General features: G+C 38.6%; 1 protein-coding gene across 8 annotated transcripts in view; it reads left to right on the forward strand.

Annotated features, from left to right (window-relative positions):
* PIKFYVE (phosphoinositide kinase, FYVE-type zinc finger containing) overlaps nt 1-15255 on the forward strand; it is an 86599-nt gene that overhangs the window by 38430 nt on the left and 32914 nt on the right. For 7 of the 8 annotated variants that reach the window (XM_045481003.1, XM_045480999.1, XM_045480998.1 and 4 more), the window contains 8 exons: nt 1224-1283; nt 2915-3044; nt 3461-3641; nt 4290-4364; nt 6313-6420; nt 10859-10999; nt 11609-11735; nt 12018-13177. In XM_045481003.1, the coding sequence (XP_045336959.1) occupies nt 1224-1283; nt 2915-3044; nt 3461-3641; nt 4290-4364; nt 6313-6420; nt 10859-10999; nt 11609-11735; nt 12018-13177 (1982 nt within the window). The remainder of the gene's footprint in view (nt 1-1223; nt 1284-2914; nt 3045-3460; nt 3642-4289; nt 4365-6312; nt 6421-10858; nt 11000-11608; nt 11736-12017; nt 13178-15255) is intronic. The other variant, XM_045481001.1, reaches the window with a different exon arrangement.

A 15255-nucleotide genomic window follows, 5' to 3' on the forward strand; every position in this document is an offset into this window, starting at 1 on the left:
TCATGATGTGTGTAATTTCAAATGGTTGGGGAAAAACATACATATATGTAGAAAGAAATCAGATGTGGTAAGTTAACAGTTGTTGAATCTGGGTGAAGGGTATACAGGATATTCTGTATGTTTGAAAATGATCACTCCTGGGGGGGGGGGTTAGGAAATATATATTACATGCGTACATATATATAAAAGTAAATGTATATGAAAAGTAAAGCTTGCAAAGCCAATATATTAGTTGAACAAACAGGTTGGCATTATTCATTCTGTGTGGGAGGTACAGAAATGAAGTATAACATCTATTTTTATTTGTCCACACACTTGATTTATTGTATTTGAGTTGGCACACATGAATTTTCTATGTAAAACTTTTTCTCTGCTTTCTTGTTCAAAGGATGATCATATTGGCTTATAAACATAATGACTTCTGAAGCTTGTTTGTTATAAGTGAAATCTATTTAAAAGGCTTAAAATACGTTGTGGTTTAGTTTGCATAGTAGAAAGAACCTAGAAAAGTTACAGGGGAAGTGAAGAATAAGTTTCACTTGTAAGAGAAGTATTTAATATTCTGAAAGTTCTAAAAGCACACAGCATGTGTTCAGTTACCTTCTGGCAACTATTTGGCAGTGTTTGGTTAGAATTTTGAAAAACTGAAACTCTAATTCAGAAACTCCTAGAAATCCTGATGAGTTATCTCTATTCCCGTCCAGTGTCACTTGTGTATTAATTTGCTTTATAGCTTGTAGTCTGAAATTAAAAACAAAACAAAACACCTTATATATTTTTTCAGGTGGCTTCTCTACCCAAGAACTACTTTGTGTATAGACAGAGTCATTATCTGTGAAATCATACAGCTGTTCATGAGAAAAATAGTGTAACTTTTTTGGCTTTTCATGCCTAAATTACTGAAGATCTCAATTTTCGTAAACTGGTTCAGCTTTGATAAGGGAAAAGCAATCTGTTAAAAGATTATCTGACTTTACTGCTTCAAGGTTCTTTTGAGTTATTATTCAAGTCTTTCAAGTCTGTTAAGTTTAGTATGAAGTGTGTGGAATAAGTCTAAAGATGCTTTTTAGCCTAACACTCTCTTGAATTGGCTGGGCAGTGTTGGGTTTAGTATGAGTAATACTTCGTGTGTAGGTGTGTTCTCTGTATAATTACGCTGGCAAGTTACAGTCATAAGTCTCTGCTTTTCTTCCCACTCTCTCTACTCTCTCCCTGGTATGCAGAGTATTTGATATCTGACAATGGAGGACAACAACTCTCAATAAGTGACGCCTTCATCAAAGGTAATTTTCTCAAAAGCTGTACACGGGATATTGTGTCTTGTTTGTGAGGATGTGCTTAGGGCCTAGCACACTGATTGGCACAGAGTAGGTACCGCAAATAAATTTGATTGTTTTAATATAATGGGAACACAGTTTTTGATATGTATGGTGACTCTGAGAATGTTGGGAGTGAAGAATATAAACTTGGACTTGGTTTGAGACAGGCTATCTGATCTGAAGGGTAATTGTTTAAAAGCTTTTAAATAGAATTTGCATTTTATTCTTTTAAAGGCATACATAGCTTATGCTTTCCAAATCATGAATATAATATTAAGTATTGACGTACATATCATCAAGGATTCTCAAACCTGTCAGAAAGCCTCCAAGGAGATCTCATCCAATTGAGGACGCTGCTTGCCCTGTGGAACTGGGAAGAGAAGTGGGCAGAGGAGATAAAGAACTGATTCTGCTGGTCCATATCTTGGGGATGGAAGGCAGTATGGAAGAGTACAGTCTTCTCTTACACCTTCCCTACTTAGCTTACTGTGGAGTACTGACATGCTTAATTAGTTCATAGCCCTCCACAGCCTAGACTTTAGACAGTGGGAGGGCTTCAAATAAAAGAGAAAAGGTGGGGCAGGCTGGTGCACGGGGGGCCATTCGCAGCTGATCTCAAAATTTAGCAGGGTTTCTATATTCACCTCTGAACACCTGGTTCAACCAGAAGTTGATAGGCCCGCTGTTTACATAATTAAAATGTACAGTTTTTGTTCCTTGCATGTGGACATGTTCTTTACTTTATAGTGCTGGACCATTATGTTGGAAGCTGTTTTGTTTGGTTGGTTGGCTTTAAAAGGGGGGAAGGATGAGAGAATTTTTGTAAACGTTTCCCACCTCTTTCCATTTATTCAGTCACATTTTTCAGTAGTTATATAGTGAGCATTTTTTTTTGCAAAACTTTTAATGTTACCTATTTATTGTTTAGATCCACTGTCATTATTTTTAAAAATTTAAAGATTTTACAAAATTTTACATAGATTGTTACCATGTTTTAATGTTTCTTTGTAGTTCATTTTTGGGTCTGACTTATAAAAATTTGGCTTAAAAAAAGGCCTTTGTTTTTTATATTGAGAAAGAAACACTATTAAGAATTGTCTGGATAAACTTTCTACACTGTCACATGCTGGTTCAGACGTATCAGAGCTGAGCTTTTCTCTTTCAAGTTCAGCACCCACACTATCACATGTTGTTCTGCCAGCATTCAGAGTTGTGCTGAATGTAGTTTTTAGTTTGCGTTATTATAAGGAAAGCTGGCCTCCTTTTTTAATGTCCCCAGCTGAATAAAAGGACTATAAAAAAATCTCATTTGCTTCTCAGAAGCCATATTTAAAATTGTTGGCTTAAGAGTCCTAGTCACTTATGTAAGTTTGCTTTCTGGTGTTCTGTCTCTGATTTTGGCTGTTATGAGTTGATGATCTAAGTCAGACTTAATTTTTTTATTTGTGTATTGACACATGTCCTTGCCTTTTTATACCAATAGTTTGAACTGACAGACTTTAAAAAATTTTAAAGGATAACTTGGCACTTTCTAAACCTGTAAGTATATGGTATAAAATGCAACAGCGAAATACAATTTCTTATTTTATACTTAGAATCCTTATTTAATCGTCGAGTTGAGGAAAAATCCAAAGAGCTGCCTTTCACACCTTTGGGTTGGCATCATAACAACCTGGAGCTGCTGAGGGAGGAGAATGGAGAGAAACAAGCCATGGAGAGGTTGCTGTAAGGCAGTGAGCTTTTTGATTTTAATTTTCCATTTTTATAATGTTCGGTGACTTGGTGGGCATATGCATAGTAGTTTTTCTTCCTCATGAAATCAAAAATACTAAAATTACTTAGGAAATAAAGCCTATTCTGATGAACTTTCTTGTAAGAGTCCTCAACTGTAATTGTCTGTGCCCACTGTAATTTATGGGGTAAAATTTCATTGAATTAAAGGGGTTATCTTAATTGAATATACTCACAGATTTCATTCATGTGCAAGATCATTAAGGCGCAGATAAAATAAGATTGACTCAAACAGATCTTCAAGCCCTAATTCCCATGCTTATTTCTTTGTAGAGTGCCTGTTGATTTTCAGAATTCTTGTCTCTGGCGGTATTAATTCTGCAAACTTCTTTCTTGTGACATTTTTGTAGCTCAGCTAATCATAACCACATGATGGCACTACTCCAACAGTTGCTCCATAATGAGTCATTGTCACCATCTTGGAGGGACATCATTGTATCACTGGTCTGCCAGGTTGTTCAGACAGTACGACCTGATGTCAAGAACCGGGATGATGACATGGACATCCGTCAGTTTGTCCATATTAAAAAAGTGAGTTCCGCTAATGCTTTTCTAATGCTAGGTGCTGATCGGTGGGCCTGGCAGTAATGTGGCTCTTAATGGTCATCTAAAGGGGGTTCTCGGTGAGGAGGGGAAGGTTTTTCTGCCTGATATGTTTATTAACAATGAACTCAGTGGTCATGGAAGCCACTCATAGGAAGTGAGAGGTGAATGGAAGGGGTGAGTTGGGCGTGGAGTGAATTGGGAAACCAAGCAAATACGGTTTCTTCCTTTCTTGCTTCCTTTTGCTTGATGTGTCGTCTCTGAGAAGACCTCTTCCCACAGATTACTGTCACTGTTCTGAGGAAAAGCAGTGGGTAATTGCTTTATTTAGCTGGTAATGGAGTCCTGTATGTATTTTTTGCCTATGACGTTTGACTTAGTAATGGTTTTACTTGCCAATTTGTTCGGTCAGATTAGTATTTTAGAGCACCAGCTAATACTGTAGAGAGTGGGAAATGGGTAAATAGACAGTCGTGCTAGATGCCATTAATTATTGGTTGAAAGGAAGAGCTATATTCTGGAACTTCTGTTCTGATTTGATTACATAATAGTTAAAATTAAAAATGGAACTAAATAATAACATCCAAACGACTGGATTCTAAGGATATATTATTGAGTTTTGTTTTATTTCATTAGATTCCAGGTGGAAAGAAGTTTGATTCTGTGGTTGTCAATGGATTTGTTTGTACCAAAAATATTGCACATAAAAAGGTAATGTGATCTTTTCCGACAGTGAAGGTCAGCAAACTATGATTGTGTACCAAGCCAACAAGTTGGGGTACTAACTTCTAATCATAGAAGAGAAGGAGAATGGATATCAAGGAGTAGTTTAGCAGTGTCTGCTATAGGGGTGAAATCTTGGAGGTTCAGGAAAGGTCTCCCAGAGCTGATGATGATTAGGATTTGGATAATAGGAACTCATCGGACAAAAGGAGGTAGGGGGAGGGTGGGTCAGGCTTCCAGACCAACAGAATGATAGGATACTGGTATCATTTCTCCCTTGACCCTGCCACATCTTAGGGAGACAAGGTTTCTCTAATAGCCTGGAGTCCTTCCAGAGGCCTAGAATTTTAAAACTTTGCTGTTTTAGGGCTGAGCTGCAGAATTATCACTGATATTCTGTTATCTTTCTTACCTTCTATCTCGGCCTTCAGGCCTGAGGTCTCTTTCTAGCACTAACACAAAGAAATGGGGTGAAATAACCTGGTGTGTTAAGGAATCTCTGAGATCCTAAGGTGCAAGATGAGAAAGGAGATGAGGTTGGAGGAAGCAGGCAAGGGCTTTGTATCCCAGTAGGGGCCTTGAACTTTATTCTGAAGGCCACTGATTCTCAAAGTGCATAGTACATTAGGGTCACCTGTGGACGTAGTTAAATATGTAGAGTCCTAAGCCCAACCCCTAGAAATTCTCATTCAGTATAAGGGAGTTGGTGGGGTGGGGAGGTGGGGTTGCTTTTAAAGTAGGCGTTCCAGATGTTTCCAGTGTCATTTGTTGCTCCTCACGTTTTGAGAAGCCATCAGTCTAGCAGTGCTCTCAAACTTGCTGTGCTTCTGAATCACTATGGGAGCTTACTGCAAATAGAGATAACCTGACCCCGCACCTCTGGGAATACTGATTTGGTTACTATGAGAGCTTAGGCAGATTTCTAGCCTGAACGACTAGGTGGGTGAACTGCAGTCCTATCTTCACTCTTTTCTAAGCAGAGACTAATTCATTTTTGGTAAAGGCATTAGGCTCCTGAAAATTATTAGTGACCATAGATAAATAAAAGTACGCTTGGATTTGAACTATTGTCAGTATTTATACACAGAATCTTATTAAACCAGGCACATTACCCATCAAAGTAGTAATTTAAGCCAAATGAAATGATCTGTGTTGAATTAAAAGGTAAGTATGTTGAGATTATCTCCAGAATTGAAAGTTATATGTGGGTGTGGTAGAAACATAGGCATGAATGACTGTCTTGCTCCACTGACCATATTTAGAGGTAGTCTTTAATTTGTAGTTGGTAAAAAATCCCTAAATGTAGTTCCCCAACTGATGAGTCACTGTTTCAAGATCATTTGCCAGTTTGGAGTTTACAATGAAACCTCCATTGCGGGACCCAGGCTCTTCTGCCTGTGGTTTTAGTTACATGGATAGGGTGTATTGTTGGAATCTGTGCTTCTGGATATGCTTTAAGGTTTTCCTTTTTAAACTTTTTACCCACTTTGGCTTGCCAGTTTATACTTTCTTGGAATCTATTCAGGGGGCATTTTCATTCTTTTCTCCCTCCTCTGTCCTTGAATTTTAGAAAGGTTAAGTTAGGCTTTCAAAGTTGCTGATTTCTATGAGTTTATAAAGTATCCTGTCTTTAAGCTCCTCTCCTCCATACCCAGGGCTTGATATCTTTTCTTGCAATATTAAAAAAACAAAAACCTTTTAAGAGAGTAGAGTATAGAGCCAAGTTTTTAGGAAGTCTGCATTGCTCTGAGCTCATTATTTGTTTTGAAAAAATATATAAGAGAATACCACAAAAGAACTAAATGAGAGTATTTCATTACAGATATAAGGAAATAATCTATTTAGGAGGAATTATAAACAGTGTGAGTTTAGTGATTAAAGGAGGTCTGTAACATAATAGACTTTAAAATCTTTTAACAAACTTCATCTTTTGTAGATGAATTCTTGTATTAAAAATCCCAAAATTCTTCTGTTGAAATGTTCCATCGAGTATCTCTACAGAGAAGAAACTAAATTTACCTGCATTGATCCTATTGTGCTTCAGGTAAGAACTTCTTACTGAAACAGTGATCTGGAGGGATGTTTGTGTACTGTAGTGCCTGCAAACACTTAGAACTCTTTCCAGCTGCTTAAATTGGAGGGGCAAAGAAACTCGATTGCATTTGTTTCATTAAAAACATTTTTTATAGGGGCGCCTGGGTGGTTCAGCTGGTTAACCATCTGACTCTTGATTCCGGCTCAGGTCATGATCTCATGGTAATGGGATCAAACCTCTTGTATGGCTCCACGCTGACAGCGCGGAGCCTGCTTGCGATTCTCTGTCTCTGCTCCTCCCCCGCCTGTGCTCCCTCCCCTCCCGCCCAATAAATAAATAAACTTAAAAAAAATTTTTTTTAATTTATTAAATCATTATAAAAGACATTTTTATTTATTACTTTGGAAGCTTACCAAAACCTCTGTCACTCCTCATTTTTTATTTATATTTATTATTTTTTAAATGCTTATTTATTTTGAGAGAGTGCATGCACTTGCAAGCGGGGGATGGGTCAGAGAGAGAAAGAGAGAGAGGAGAGAGAGAGAATCTTAAGCAGGCTCTGTGCTGACAGCACAGAGCCTGACACCGGGCATGATCTCACATGCTCACATGTGAGCATGAGGTCATGACCTGCACCGAAATCAAGAGTCAGATGCTTAACCAACTGAGACACTGAGGCACCCCTGTCATTCCTTATTTTTAGAGTTTCAAAGTGTTAAGGGGAACCTAGAACTTTTTGGGAATATACGGAAGAAAAAGTGAAAATCTGAATTCTGGCCTCTGTGCGCACTTGGGTTGTTGATTTACTTCAAGTATTTTTCTAACTTACCAGATTTCCCAGTGGCAATACCTGGCTTTTCATATAGTCTGTTCTACTAAAACACTTGTTTCTGGAACACCAGTTACCTTGTACACAGCTGGTAAAGGGGAGCAGGATCAGATAGAAGTTGTGTTGGTTTCTATGTGATTTTTCTTAGCTAAGGGGACCCAGCATGGCTGCAGTAGGATCATAACCCTCATAACCCTCAACTGGAAAGAAGAATCCGCCTCAGCTTGGCTGCTACCAAGGCAGGAACCCTTTTGGCTCTTTTTAAGAAATTCAGAGTGCTCTGCTGTTGGAAGGACTCTCTCCCTGGAGGGAAGCACCCCTAGCCCTGGGTGTTTCTTAATGGCTCCACTGCTCAGAGCTCCTTTTGTGGTTGTACTGTTGAAGTTGCTTTTGTACACTTAAAATGAGGCAGCCTGCAGCTGTGCTGAGCTACCCATTGGTGCTGTCCACATTCTCTCTCAAGGTACTGATTATTTTTGTTAGTGCGCTGGATATGAAGTTATATTGGTCTAAAAAGTTTTTTGCCCCGACTTCTTTTCTACCATAAATACTATTAGTTTTAATCAGCAGTTGTTCAAAATGGGAGGTTTTCAGGAATGTGTCTGTAATATTATAGTAGAAACACATTCAGTTCCAGAAACATTTAGAGAAACTTGAAAATTCGTGGGTGACAGGCACATTTTTCTGAGAGTGGTAGGAGCAGTCACTTTTGTACTGAATTCATAGACACCAACAGAAGAGACTTCGTTGTGGTTTATGGAACTCTGCTCTATTGCTTAATGAACTCTGTTACTTGGGGCTGTTTCCCCTTTAGAATTCAGTTATAAATAAGGGCAAATCAGGGGTTCTGCCTTTATCATACCCTCCCTACTAGCTCTGATGTACTGTGCCTTCTCAGTGGTGACATGAAATAAGGAATTAGGGGAAACACAATTACTGTTTGTGGAATCTCAGATTCTTTAATGCTGGGAATTTTCTTGATCTCAATGAAGCGGTCCATGGAAAACTTTTATAGGATCAGATCACAATTGCATTGATTGTAAGGCTTATCCTGATTGCATTTGTTAAAATGTATAAAATTATAGGTCTTGTAATTGATGAATTGGGTAGCTGAAATCCACAGGTAATTATTTACAGAACATTTATACTTAAATTTATTCACTCCATTTTAACTCCATTCTTGCAAGTAGGTTAACATACTAAAGTCTTTTTGTGTTAGAGAAGTTTTCTCTGGGCAAACATGTATCTAAGAGACATGATTTAATTCACATAACCTAAAGCATCTTGGTTGTGCTTTGAAACATAGTTTCTTATACCTCTAATACCTGCCCTATAGAAGTTTTTAGTTTGAATTAATATAAAGCATCAGCTTATTTTTTTCTCCTTTTTTGTTTGGTCCAATCAATGTGGAATAAGCAAAGAAGAAGCAGAAATTTTGGTTCATACAGGTGTACCTCAGAGATACTGCAAGTTCGGTTCCAGGCCACTGCAGTAAAGCCAGTATTGCGATAAAGCAACTTAGGTGACTTGTTTGGTCTCTCAGTGCATATAAAAGTTATGTTTACACCGTACTGTAGTCTTTTAAGTGTGCAAATAGCATTATATCTAAAAAAAAAAAATATATACATGAATTAAAAACACTTCACTGCTAAAAAATGCTGACCATCATCTGAGCTTTCAGTGAGTTGTTCAAAATCACTGATTACAGAGTACCATAACAGATATAGTAAGAATGAAAAAGTGTAAAATACTGCGAGAATTTCCAAAATGTGACACAGATATGAAATGAGTGAATGCTGTTGGAAAAATGGTGCCAATAGACTTGTTTGACACAGGGTTGCCACAGACCTTCAATTTGTAAAAAGTGCAGTACCTGCGAAGCACAGTGAAGCAAACTATAATAAACAAGGTATGCCTGTAATTAGAAAGAGGATGAGTGACAGAGGCCAAGCAGGTAATTACCCTGGGGCTTTACAGTGTCTTCACAAAGCTGGCACTACTGGTGAAATTATGATATTTGGAAGTTTTGGGTTTGAGAACAAACGGCTAAGAAAGAATTCTTGAGACATTTTCGGTGTAAAGAGGTGATTTTCTTACAGCGTGGGGAGAAAGAGGGAAACAGAGGCAAAAGAAATGTAACTGAGCAGAAAGAGCTGCACTGGGATTGGGAGGAGTGACTGATTATATACTTTTTAATTAGTGAGGGTTAGGGATAGCAGAAGTCTCGAAGGAATTTGAAAGCAAGACTTTCTGGACCTTGACGGGCTAGTTGCTGTTAAGATAAGGTTACATTTAGTCTTTAGTAAAACATAAACATTGAGGCGCTAAGGCAGCCCTGAGTTCCTTGAAGAAGGTCACACTCTGCATGTTCAGGTGTCAGTGTGCTGTAAGCTGTTAGGAAATTTAATTTAAGTTACAGTTCTTTTGCCTTTGTTTCCCTCATCACTACTAGGTCTGTTGGTGTGCCTCTGCTCCATTCCATGCTCATGGCCCACTTCCTGATACTCTGTCCTTGCTGGGCCTGGCCCAGGCCTCCTTTGAACGTGGTGCTTCATGTGCAGTCACGATAGCTGATTATAGTTGGGACTGAGAGGAAGTGTATTTGCCATCCCTGTGCCAAAGGCCAGAAATTAAAAAAAAAAAAAAATCAACTTATTATAGTTACACTTTTGAAGCTGTACAGATAAAATCATTGAAAATGCCATTAAATGACCATTTGGTAAGTAGAGTAGGAAATTAACACGTTTCAAGGGAAAAAATCCATTTAGTTAATAATTGGAGATGTTGAAAACGTACGATTTCTATCAGTAAACAGAAAACGGTAGAAATGTACTTCATAGTGGTGGGTTCATTGCAGGGAGTAGGCTCATCCATTGCTGGCGGCACTGACCATGAATACAGACTTGCTCAAAAGACACTTCGGGCGTGTGGAGCAGAAGTGACAGACATGCGCACACATTCAGGTGTCTCCTTTCTGGAGCCCATAAATTTTATGAAACAGTCAGTGATTTGTATTGTTTTAACTCTGGTCATTGTTGGTAGTATTCATTTGCTTTGAAAATAAGCCTTCGTCAAGAAATTGTATTAAGTGGTATGTTTTAGGTCTTTATAGCTGTTCTAAGTAGAAGATGATCTTCTGGGAGATTGAAATGAGGAAGAAGCTGAAATAGCATCTGTTAGAGTTATTTATTCCAATACCCAAAGAAGAGCTACTCTAGTTAATTTCAGAATGTAGTAGGGGGATTCTATATTTAAAGAATGAGAAATTGCTTTCATTGGGGAGTTAGGTTCACTGAGGTTAGGTTTGTTTGTTTTCTTTTAATCTCTAAGAGCAAACTAATTGGATTCTTGGCTTTCACATTATTAGTTATTAAGAATTGAAAATCCTTCAAAGTACGATTAGTGAGTCAGAAAATGGAATTTCTCCTAAAACCCTTTTTTATTAGCATAACCAACAGTTCAGATTTATGAATAATATTCTTGGTTGTGTTTGAAGTGACTTGCTTATAGACTTATTTGGAGATGAAGAGACTTAGTCAAACCCTCCTGATGTTTTAATATTTGTAGATCTTGAATTGAAGCAGGTATAATATTTTTGATGTTTTTTTTTTCCCTTAGGAAAGGGAATTCTTGAAGAATTATGTTCAGCGAATAGTTGATGTTCGACCTACATTGGTTCTAGTTGAAAAAACAGTGTCTCGGATTGCCCAAGACATGTTACTAGAACATGGCATTACTTTGGTCATTAATGTAAAATCAGTGAGTGTTCCTATTTTTCTATCATTAAAAAAAATCTCTGTTTTTAAATTTATATGCATCATATTGATATGCAGGGATCTTTGATTATCTGTTTGGTCTTCCATATATATTGAAAGTAGGACAGTAAGCACGACAGTCGTTTCTTTAAGACTAGAGAATCTCAGACTGGAGGAAAGGGTAATAAATTATATAGCACTCATTATAGTTGTAACACCAAAGATGTAATAGATAATTGGTAATGAGTAGTATTCGTTGAGCCTTTGTTTTGTTTGGGGAATTGTACGAGTAGAAGATGCTCTCTCTCCTGAAAAGTTACCCTCTTCAGAATAGAGGCAACTTCTAGGAAATTTCCCGTTTCCCCCAGTCCTGTGCATGATGCTCACATGTCTTTTAATAATGTTATTAATATGAGTCTGGATTGTTTTCATGGGAACATATTGATCACTGAGCAACTACTTATAGTGTAATCTAGAATCAAAAATTATTATATAATTAAAATTAAGAAAATTAATTGTGAAGTTTATGTCTAAATTTTTCCTATTTTCCAGATAAAATTTACTAAGAATTTTATTCTCTAATTTTGTAATAAAACGTTTTTCTGTGTTCTAGCAAGTTTTAGAACGAATCAGTCGGATGACCCAAGGTGATTTAGTAATGTCGATGGACCAGCTGCTTACAAAACCCCACCTGGGCACCTGTCACAAATTTTATATGCAGATCTTTCAGTTGCCTAATGGTGAGTGATCATTAGATAGATTGACCTGAGATTGGAGAATTGAAGAAATGAGTAAACTCATCAGTACTACAGTGTTTACTTTTTCCTAATTTCTAATAATCCATTAATAATGTTTAGTTATAATACTAACATCTATTAGCAGTGTTTGTTAAATGAGAATTGGTAACTGTGGTCTTACTTGAAAGTTTTTCTTTTGTAGAGGTCAAGATAATGAAATAATTCTGTCTGGGCTTGTGGAATGCCAACCATGTCTTCTTAAACTTTTTATATGTTTATTTGTAGAGCAAACCAAAACACTGATGTTTTTTGAAGGCTGTCCACAGCACCTGGGCTGTACAATCAAGCTTAGAGGAGGCTCTGATTATGAGCTGGCTCGAGTTAAAGAGATCCTAATATTTATGATCTGTGTAGCTTATCATTCTCAACTAGAAATCTCCTTCCTCATGGATGAATTTGCTATGCCTCCTACGTTAACACAAAACGCTTCCTTCCATTCTCTGATTGAGGGGCGGGAGGATGAAGGGACCCCACAAGAGCCGTTCAGTGGAAGTCCCCTCCCCCGGGAGCCTGACTTTCCTCCAGAATTTCTGCCCTCCGATGATAGCAGTTTGCTAGAATCAAGGATTGTGTTTGAGAAGGGTGACCAGGAGAATAGAAGCATTCCACAGGATGTTGCCTGTTTGAAGCATCAAGAGTATGCCACAACGGCTTGCCCCGCAGGGATCCCCTGTGCTCTCTTTCCGTCTGTCCCAGAATCGTTGTTGCCGCTCCATGTGGACGACCAGCAGGATGCTGTGGGCTTGGAGCAGCCAGAGGCTTTGCAGCACCCAGATGAGCTACAGGATCCCAAAAGCCAGATGAGAGCCTTTAGAGACCCTTTGCAGGATGACACTGGATTGTATGTTACTGAGGAGGTTACCTCTTCTGAAGATAAACGAAAGACTTATTCTTTGGCCTTTAAACAGGAATTGAAAGACGTGATCCTCTGTATCTCCCCAGTAATCACATTCCGGGAGCCCTTCCTTTTAACTGAAAAAGGGATGAGATGCTCTACTCGAGATTATTTCGCAGAGCAGGTTTACTGGTCTCCTCTCCTCAATAAAGAGTTCAAAGAAGTGGAAAGCAGGCGGAAGAAGCAGCTGCTTAGGGATCTCTCTGGTCTTCAAGGCATGAACGGAAGTGTTCAGGCCAAGGCTATTCAAGTCTTGCCCTCGCACGAGCTAGTGAGCACTAGAATTGCTGAGCATCTTGGGGATAGCCAGAGCTTGGGTAGAATGCTGGCTGATTATCGGGCCAGAGGAGGAAGAATTCAGCAAAAAAATGCAGACCCTTTTGCTCATTCAAAGGATGTACCTGGTACTTCAAGTGGCAGATCAGGAAGCAAAACTGATGGTGACGAGGAGAAAGGGTTGATTCCGAGTGATGCAGTGTGGTCAACAAAGGTGAGGCAGACCACTTTGGGAGCTTGTGCAAATTTAGAAAGTGTTGAAAAACTTGCTGTGGCAGGGTTAAAAAAAAAAACCCATGAATATGACAGATTGCCTGCAGATTTATTATGTATTTCTTCTTTTAGTTTCGGGTTTTTTTTTTTTTTTTTTTTTTTGCCCGGAGTCTGTTGGCTCATGTATTGCTTTCAAATGTATAAGGTAGGATGGGGCACCTGGGTGGCTCAGTTGGTTGAGCGTCTGACTCATGATTTTGGCTCAGGTCATGATCCCAGGGTCATCGGATAGAGCCCTGGGTCGGGCTCTGTCCTGGGTGTGGAGCCTGCTTGGGATTCTCTCTCTCCTTCTCTCTCTGTCCCTCCCCTGCTCGTTCTCTCTCCCTTTCTCTCTCTCTCGAAATAAATAAACACAAAAAAAAAAAGAGTATAAAGTAATGAAACTTGAGTTTTGAACGTTTCATGCTGAACTCATAATAAAGTAGGAAGAGCTTTGCCGTAGGGAGAAGGGTGGAGCCATGTAAAATTTGTGGCAGGGTAACTTGGGTGTGGTGTGATACATCCTTGATCCTTTTAATGATTATGAGGGAGAGCAAGATGCAGGTTACTATAGAAAATTGATGTGTTTTTAGAAAATGTCAGATTTATTTATTTAGCATAAAACACTTTGCATTATTTAACTATGATAGTGCCCTTTTTTTTTTTTTTTAATGTTTATTCATTTTTGAGAGACAGAGATAGAGTGTGAATGGGGGAGGGGCAGGGAGGGAGGGAGACAGAGAATACAAAGCAGGCTCCAGGCTCTGAGCTGTCAGTACAGAGCCTGACGTGGGACTTGAACTCATGAGGGACTTGAACTCACGTAGCATGAGATCATGACCTGAGCTGAAGTTGGACACGTAACCCACTGGGCCACCCAGGGGCCCTATGCCCTTATTCTTTTTAAACAGAAATTGAGGGGAAATTAAGATTTGCTTATGGACATACTGATGGTGGTTGTAATAAAACTAATGAAAACAGCCATCTCTAAATGAGGATATGAAGTTGTTTAATAGAATAAATAAGAAGATGTTTAATTTCACTGGTAGTTAGGGAAGTGCTAAATAATAATGGTATATACTATTTTCTGTTCGGTACATTATTTGTGAGATTGGCAAAAAAAGAAAGTGGTAAGAGTCATGGTTAACATGGTGTGGAAAAATAGCTATAATAAATTTTATGTAAATTTGTGTTTATATACATTTATGTAAATTTATAGAAAATGATAGGGAGATCTGTTTTAGTTTCTGTGTGTGTGTGTGTGTGTGTGTGTGTGTGTGTGTGTATGTATGTATGTGTATATACATACACACATACACATACCTATGGTCCAGGATTCCAATTTTTTAAAACTTTATATTTATCAAATTTTTATTTAAATTCTAGTTGGTTAACATGTAGTGTAATATTGGCTTCAGAAGTGATTAAGCACTGGGGCGCCTGGGTGGCGCAGTCGGTTAAGCGTCCGACTTCAGCCAGGTCACGATCTCGCGGTCCATGAGTTCGAGCCCCGCGTCGGGCTCTGGGCTGATGGCTCAGAGCCTGGAGCCTGTTTCCGATTCTGTGTCTCCCTCTCTCTCTGCCCCTCCCCCGTTCATGCTCTGTCTCTCTCTGTCCCAAAAATAAAAGAAATAAAAAAAAAAAAGTGATTAAGCACTTACATAGAACACCCAGTGCTCATCACAGGTGCCCTCCTTAATACCCGTCACCCATCTAACCCATCCCCACCCACCACCCCTCCATCAAACCCTAGTTTTGTCTCTGTCGTTAAGAGTGTCTTATGGTTTGTTTTGCTCACTCTTCCCGCCCTCCTTCCCATGTTTTCATCTGTTTTTCTTTTTAAATTCCACACATGAGTGAACTCATATGGTCTTTGTCTTTCTCTGACTTATTTTGCTTAGCATAATTCACTCTAGCTTTTCCATGTTGTTGCAATGGCAAGATTTCATTCATTTTGATGGCTGAGTAACATTCTCATTTTATATATATATATATACATACACACATATATATATACACACACATACATGTATACACACA

Source organism: Leopardus geoffroyi, chromosome C1 (assembly GCF_018350155.1).
Source record: "Leopardus geoffroyi isolate Oge1 chromosome C1, O.geoffroyi_Oge1_pat1.0, whole genome shotgun sequence".
NCBI lineage: Eukaryota > Metazoa > Chordata > Mammalia > Carnivora > Felidae > Leopardus > Leopardus geoffroyi.